Here is a 7264-nt window from a genome sequence, read left to right as displayed (position 1 = left end):
CAAGCTCCAGGTCGGCAGCTTGAAAGCTTTGAGCTCCCTCTTGAGGCCCTTCCTGCCCCCAAATCCTCGGGTTTTGGGGAGCCCGAGCTGCTGGGTGCCCCGGGCTGAGCCCCGCAGTGCTCTGCACCCCGAGTGACGCAGTCCGTAGGACACGGCTGAGCCCTGTCACTCTCCCGGCCATGGGGAAGGGACAGAGACACCGTCACCGGGAGCTGGTTCGGGGACTTTAGGCCAAGTGCCAGCGACACAGGCCCGGGGACTGACATCCCCCCCCAGCCAAAAATGCGAGCGGGGCTGGAAACGAGCCAGGAGCCAAACCCGCGCTGCCTGCCAAGGCCAACACACCAGCTTTCAAAATAGCCCGTGTCCCGCGCGGCTCCAGCCGGAGCAGAGGGTGCCAGCGGGAACCACCCACGCGGGACGGGAAGGCCGGCAGCGCCGCGGTGGGCAGCGCTCCTCTGCCAGACGGAAAGGTCACCCCGTCCAGATCCCACAGCCAGGCTTGGGCACGGGCCCAGGCGCTGATGACACCGGGTTGGAGGAGTCAGCGTCGCACCCGGTCCCCCTGGCCTGGCCCTGGCAGGGTGCCCGGGACGTGCATGGAAAGGCCCGATCCCGATGTCCCCTTCCCTCGTACGCAGGGAAAATCGCTGCGCCGGGGGGTGTGGGTTTGAGTGGGGAAACCCTGCCTCAGTTTCCCCACTGCTCCCAAGGTGCAGGGTCTTTCCCAAGGTAACAAGTGACCTGTAGAGTGAATTTGCCTGAATTAATCCTCTTCGAATCCTCCCCAATTCCCAGGGGGGACCCGCTGGCAGGGCAGATCCCAGGGGAAAAGGTGCTTCAGCTTCCCAGGATATTTATAAGACGCGGGAAACTCGTGCCGGCCCCAAGGGCCAGCGGCTGACGGCAGGGCAGCACCTCGCGGGTCCTTTCTCAGCCTTGCGGGACTGAGAACATGCTGGGTGCTCGCTCCTGACCCAGCGGGGATGCTCCCGCGGCAGGCGGAGGCCAAACGCCCCTCTCCTTCGGGGGGAAGCAGGATTAGGCCACCGCGGTGTCCCCTTCTCGCTGCCCTCATCCCCGCTCGCTCCACGCCGAGGCCGGGATTACGTCGGCGGGCTTGATCCCAGGATTTTCCCAGGAGCAGGAAAGCCGGGACTGGTTCTGGGAATGGGGAGAGCCGAGGGAAGCGGCGGGATGCACGGCTCGGAGAAGCTGCAGCACCCGCCCCGTCCCTCTGTCCATCCACCCCAGCCCAGACGGGCTCCTCGGAGCTCCCCGCTCCTGTTCCCTCCATCCACCCCCCGAGTCCCCACCGGCCCGGAGGGGCTCCCGGGGCCCCACCGGGGGGAGGACGCTGGGCGGAGCCGCCCTGCGCTGCCCGGGAGCCGGGGGGGGGTCCCGGTCCGGGGGAGCCGCTCGGCTGTAGCCCCCGCGGCGAGGGGCCGTACCGGGAGGCAGGACCGGCCCGCCCCGGCCCGCCCCGGCCGGGCAGCGGCGTAGGGAGGGAGAGGATCGCCCGGCGGGGCCGCAGCTCCGCCGCCCCGAGCGGCGCTCCCGGCCCGGTACCGGTTCCTGCTCCCGGTACCGGTTCCCGGTTCCCCGGCTCGGACGCACCGGGGGCGGAGAGCACGCAACTTTGGCGGCGCGGAGAGGGTCTGCCGGCCCGGTGCCTCCCCCCCCCCCGCCGGTTCCCGGTGTCCCTCCGGTTGCCGGTGCCTCCCCGGTTCTCGGTGCCGGTACCGGCTCCGCCATGCCCGCCGCCTACCCGCAGCGGGCCCTGACGGTGCTGCTGCTTTTCGGCACGTTGGCCGCCGCCATGGCCCTGCTCGCCTCCAGCCTCATCTTCCAGCTGCCGTCGGGGCGGACTGGTACCGGTGCCGGGGCCGGGGCCGGTGCCGGTCGAGGGGCTCTGCCGGAGCCGGCGGCCGCCGTGCTGCTGCCGGTGTCGGCCGTGCTGGCCGCGCTCTGCCTGGTGCTCAACGTGAGCTGCCTCCTGCTCTGCCTCCTTCACGGTTACTTCAGCACCGAGCTGTGCCGGGGGCAGCCCGGGCCCGACCGGTGAGAGCCGCGGGGGCTCGGGGGTGCAGAGGGGGCGCGGGGGGCACCGGGGCTTGGGGGTGCAGGAGGGTTAGGGGGGTACCGGGGTGCTCTGGAGCCCCGGGGGATGCTGCGGGGGTGCAGGGGAGGCTCAAAGGGGTCTTGGGCACCGGGAGGCTGGGGGGCGGCAGGGGGTTGGAGAGGAAGGAGGTCTGCAGGGGAGGGAGGGTGCTGGAGGGGTGCAGAAGGGATTGGGGTGATGAGGGGTGCAAGGAGGGTGAGGGGTGCAGGGTAGCACCACCGCACCGGGACCTGTCACAGGGCGCCCGTCCCCGCGGCGTGGGCTCACGCGCAGCCCTGCCGACCCCTCTCGCACCCCAAGATCCGGCCTTTGCCAGCCCCCCCCAGTCGCTGCCCCTGCGAAAGGGGGCTGCGGGGAGCGAGCGATGCTGCTGGCGCTCGCTGAGCACTTGGGTATCACAAAATCCGCCTCTGCAGTGCCTGCCCAGAAGGCAGGGTTACCTCTGGCCGATGAACCCCAGGGCTGTAAATGTGCCCCTTAATTTGGGGTGTAGCTGTGCTTAGCGACTGTATCGACTAGGAGCAAGCTTATAGCAGCCCGTCCACGCGGCTGCACTACTACACGCTGTTTAATTTCCCTGATAACATCCCTGTGTAAACCCAGCGCATGTGTTAGGGTCCCTCTCCGGGCTTATAGGAGCACGTGGGGTGACAGCAGCCTCCAAGGCCGGTTCAGCTCGAGGGCCGAGGCAGGGCAGACGTGCTGGGCCTGGCCGCGATGCCCAGCAGCACCCGAGATTTGTCCCTTTGCAGCGGGAGAGGCGGGCTCTTCGGGTCACTGCCGGGGTGATCGCACAGGCCACTCGCGCAGCACCAAAATGACTGCAGGCCTGGGATCATTAACCACAGACATGTGTTGACTTAATCATTACCAGCACATTTACACTTGCAAAACCATTTCCAAAGCAATTCCTCTCTCCTTCCTCAGGCGGAGACCTGGGCTGGGCTGGCGGCTCCTCTGCCTGCACTAGCCCGGCCCAGCACCAGCTCCGCTCCTGGGTTAAAACTAAAAAAACCAACTTGTGAATAATCAGATTTGAAAGCATCTTGGTGGAAACCGGTCTGTACGTGGAGGTCCCTCCATGTAGCTCATGCGATGGTCCCCACGGGACCATTTTGGGACCACTCTGACTTAAGCAAGTCAAAACTCATTGAAAGGAAATGATAATGTTTCAGCAGTTACTTTTGTCCCTAATTAGACAAACCCATCAATGCCTCATGCTCTGCATGCAGCGTGACGGCTGGAGGCACTCCAGCGAGCGGCAGCGTCTCCTCTCAGCATCTTCCAAGCGAAGCTGATGCTTAGCGCGCTCATTAACGAAGGAGAGCAAAATATTTCCGCAAAACACAAAGTTCCCGTAGCAAACTTTGCTTTCTGTGGGAGCCGACTTTCTGCTGGAAAACTGTTACAGCAGAAAATTCCCCATCAGCTGTAAATTTGTCTGAGATCTGGTATTGATTTGGGCTGTAAAATGCTCCATTTCGAAGTTGTGAGGCTCAACTTTGGAAATCTCGAGTGTGAAACAGGAGCAGCGCTAATCAGGCAGCCAGATGCAAAGTCACAGGTAGAGAGATGGAGCGTGCCGGCCGCGGGACAGCCCGTACTCCAACAGCAGCGACGTGTTCAAGGGCTTACAGGACAGAGCAAGCATCGCCGCACGGCTGCGGACCCCGCTGGCACGTCTCGCCGAGCAGGGAAGCTGTTCCCAAACAATTTGATTTTAAATAATATTTCTGTGCTCTGCACCAGAGCCCCGGCGAAGTGAGAGGCTGCTTTTGGCTTTGCTGCAGGCGATACGAGGCGTTGGTAGGGTTGGGAGCCCTGGGTTGGCGTCCCTCTGCCCGGGGTCTCAAGCAGATCACTTAGCCTGGCCGTGCCTCAGTTTCCCCAGCTGCAACCTGAGGGTTACACTCGTGTTCGGGAGGAAAAGGGCAGGTTCTTGGGACACAGGGATGCTGGTCTGCAGGCTGTCCCCAGGCAGGAGGTGCCGGCAGGACGCGGCCCCTCTCCTCCACGACGTGGGACGCCGTTAGCTGCCATCTCCTCGTGGCCGAGCTGGCCTGGCCCCACCGGGCGCCGGTTTCATTAGGGGACCCGCTCACGTCCCAGGGACCTTTCCCACGTTGGGCCTGTCACACTGAATTACCGCTCCGCTTCTCAGCGCTCCGCTCAATAGTCCGAGCCAGCTCCAAACAAAGTCCTTCTCCTCCCCGCTAATCCCCCCCTGCCCGACTCAGGTAATTAATAAAACAAAGCGGTTGCTCTTCTCCGCCGGCAGCAGGGAGCCGGAGCGGGTCCAGGGTCTGTTAACGGCTCCTGGCTGCAGGCGGCAATGGCCGAGGGGCTACAACAAGCCCGGGAGGAGGGGAGGGGGCCAGGCCATGCTGGGGGGAGCCTGGGCCAGGACACAGCATCCTTGGCTGCTGAATTCACCCCACGGGGTGGAAGGAGTTGGCGGCTGCAGAGGAGCAACACGAGGGCTGCTCCTGCCAGGAGGATGGTCGTGCTGCTGCCCCTTCAGCTGGTCCTTCGAAGCCCGGGCATGTTTCCAGCCGGTTCCTGGGGACTTTTGACGGTGGCCAGCGGGACCAGCGATGCCTTGTGCACCCCCAGTCATTTCAAGGGACTGTATGCGACTTCCCAGCGTCACAGTCCTGCCAGCATCTCTCTGAGCACTGGCGTTTCCAACTCCCTGAGTCGCCTGGCACCCGTCCGCCAACCCCCAGCCCGGCCACACTACGCTGCCTCCCCTAACGACCACATCCCGCTCTCCCAATTAGCGGAGGCATCCTCTGGTGACAGCGGCCTCCAAAGCCCAGCCAGGACCGAGGTTTGCCAGGTCAATCTGGCTCCGAAGACGCCCAAGGAAGAGTTGTCGGTCGCTCGGCGGAGAGCGTGCGGGTGGAAAGCGCAGGCAGCAGGCACAGGGGTGGGTGCTGGGTGGGAAACAGAGGCCCTGCTGGAAAGGAGCTGGTCTTTTCATGTGTTTTAAGCACAATTCAAGTACCAAGCCCCCTACCAGACAAAAGGCTTGCAATCTGAGCTGAGCACAGAAATCCAGTCCCAAGGGGGAAGAGAGAACCTGGTCTTGCTTAATTCAATGCGCCAGCACTTGTCATTCTTTCTTTAAGGGGGAGATGGGCTTGACACGCCTCGGTTCTGTTCCTTGCTTGCTCTTCAGGGTTTGCTGAACAGGGGCAAATCACCTGCAAAAAGCCTCCAACTATTTGTCTCTCCTGAGCCCCTGCTCCCATCTGGTTTCTGAAGCACAGGAGCCAGGCAGGAAAAGTTTGAAATGTCAAGCAATCTCAAAATCTTCTGTTCCAGAGTGGGAAGAACGCAGCCCAGAGCCGTGCAACCCAGCAGCCTGGGGGAAACCCCAGTTCAGCAGAGGTCCTCGGGCTTGTGACCTGGCTCTGAACCTCTTCTCTATGCAAAACCCGTGTTTCAGTTTCTCAGCAGGGCCCAGAGCATCAGCGTTTTTCCTGTGCTGAGACCAGGGCCAGGAGACTACACAGACCTCTCCTTTTCTCACCTGTTTTGCAGGGCAGACTGGTTCCTTCTGGACAGCCGGACGGTTCGCCACGTTGCCATCGGATTGTTCTGCTGCGGGGTCTCAGTCTACCTAACAGGCAAGCGCTCATTTCCTGCCAGCACAGCCCAGCAGGGACCGTGCTTTTTCAGCCCAGACCATACATCCTGCGCTGGCTGCCGAGCGCTTGCGAGCTGCTGAGTTTCTACTTCAGCATCGGGTTTGTTTTGCAAATGGCTTTGCCAGCTCAGTCCCGTAGCGTGAACTTCTCTGTTCTCGGTGACCAGCCCTCACGAGGAATTTTGCAGGTCAAATGCACCGCTTTAGTCCTTCTCGTTCCTCAAGATGTTCTGCACTCTCCTTTCCTTCCAGCTCTCGCCATCTACATGCTGCTGCTGTTTGAACTGGAGGCCGGCATCGCCAGCGCTTGTATCCTCTCCTCTGGCATCATCGTCCTGCTGATCACAGTGACGCACGCCCTGGTACGGGCTTCCCAGGTTTCACGCCGCAGCCGCTCCGAGGTCTCTCACACCCTGTACGAGAATGACTCTGCCCAGCACGGCGAATCCTCCACCAGCGATCTGAACAACAAGAACGTAGCTGCGCCCCGGCCCCGGCCTGAGATCCACCGGGAATTTTCCTTCCCTCCTTTCCTGGAGCGCAAATCCCAGCTGGGCTCTCCGGCCAGCAGCAACCTCACCTCCTCGGGCAGCCCCGAGCTTCGCTCCGAGAAGGAGAGCTACAACCTGCCCCGAACGCACAGGACGCTGTCGGCAGAGTCAGGCCTGCTGCAGGCACAGGGCAAGCCCTGGAACAGCATCACGCAGGAGATGAGGAACGTGCTGTCACGCAAACCGGGAGCCTCGGGCAAGGACTCGACTCTGGTGTGAGTGGAAACGGGACCTCTTCGCCCCGTCTCGTCCCAGGGGAGCTGCAGGCACCAGGGCCAAGATTTGCATCTATTTAGAGTTTAATATAGGTCATGTCTCACCAGAGCAGGGAGGTGGCTGCTTTTCCACCCTCTGCCCTCCCGCCTCGGGGTCTGCGCAGCCACTGCCTGATGCTCTTTGCTTCTTTTACTGAGAAGACACCACCTCCACTCAAAGCCAAAAGCCCTCGGCCGCCTGCCCCATGGCCCCAGCCCCTCCTGCCACCTGCGATGCTGCTGGCACTTGCCACCTTGCGAACAAGGACCGCGGCTGGCAGTGACCCGTGCAGGACCCCCGTGGCTGCCCCAACGGCAGCCAAGGAAGTGGAACACGTGGGTGAGAAGCAGCGAGGGGACCTTGTCCACAAGCAGACCTACCCTCTTTCTCCAGCTGATTTCTCTGGCTGTACCTCCCTGCCCTTCCCCTGCCTCCTTCCTTCCTCCTCCATCCCCAAGAGCCAGCACTACACCGAGACAGTTCATACAACCGGCTTCCCCGCAGCGTGCAGCCAGGCAGGTGTAAGAAACCGAGGGAGGTGATGGAGGAGCAACAAGTGAGATGGAGCCAGAGCAGTCTGGAAGCTGCAGAGGGTGGGTTTGGGGCGGCAGAGAGCCTGCTGCTTGGTCACATCCACCCTCTGAGCAGAACACAGCTCGCTAAGTAAGGTCACTTAACAGCTCT

At 62.6% G+C, this 7264-nt stretch overlaps 1 protein-coding gene across 1 annotated transcript; it reads left to right on the top strand.

Annotated features, from left to right (window-relative positions):
* The first annotated feature begins 1753 nt into the window (after nucleotides 1–1753).
* TMEM221 (transmembrane protein 221) lies at nucleotides 1754–6544 on the top strand. Its single transcript, XM_050910732.1, has 3 exons — nucleotides 1754–2061; nucleotides 5669–5754; nucleotides 6027–6544. Exons 1-3 carry the CDS (start codon nucleotides 1754–1756, stop codon nucleotides 6542–6544), a joined length of 912 nt encoding a protein of 303 aa, XP_050766689.1.
* The last annotated feature ends 720 nt before the right edge of the window (nucleotides 6545–7264 follow it).

Source organism: Gymnogyps californianus, chromosome 24 (assembly GCF_018139145.2).
Source record: "Gymnogyps californianus isolate 813 chromosome 24, ASM1813914v2, whole genome shotgun sequence".
NCBI classification, from domain to species: Eukaryota; Metazoa; Chordata; class Aves; order Accipitriformes; family Cathartidae; genus Gymnogyps; species Gymnogyps californianus.
This window is presented reverse-complemented; position numbering and strand designations above follow the sequence as displayed.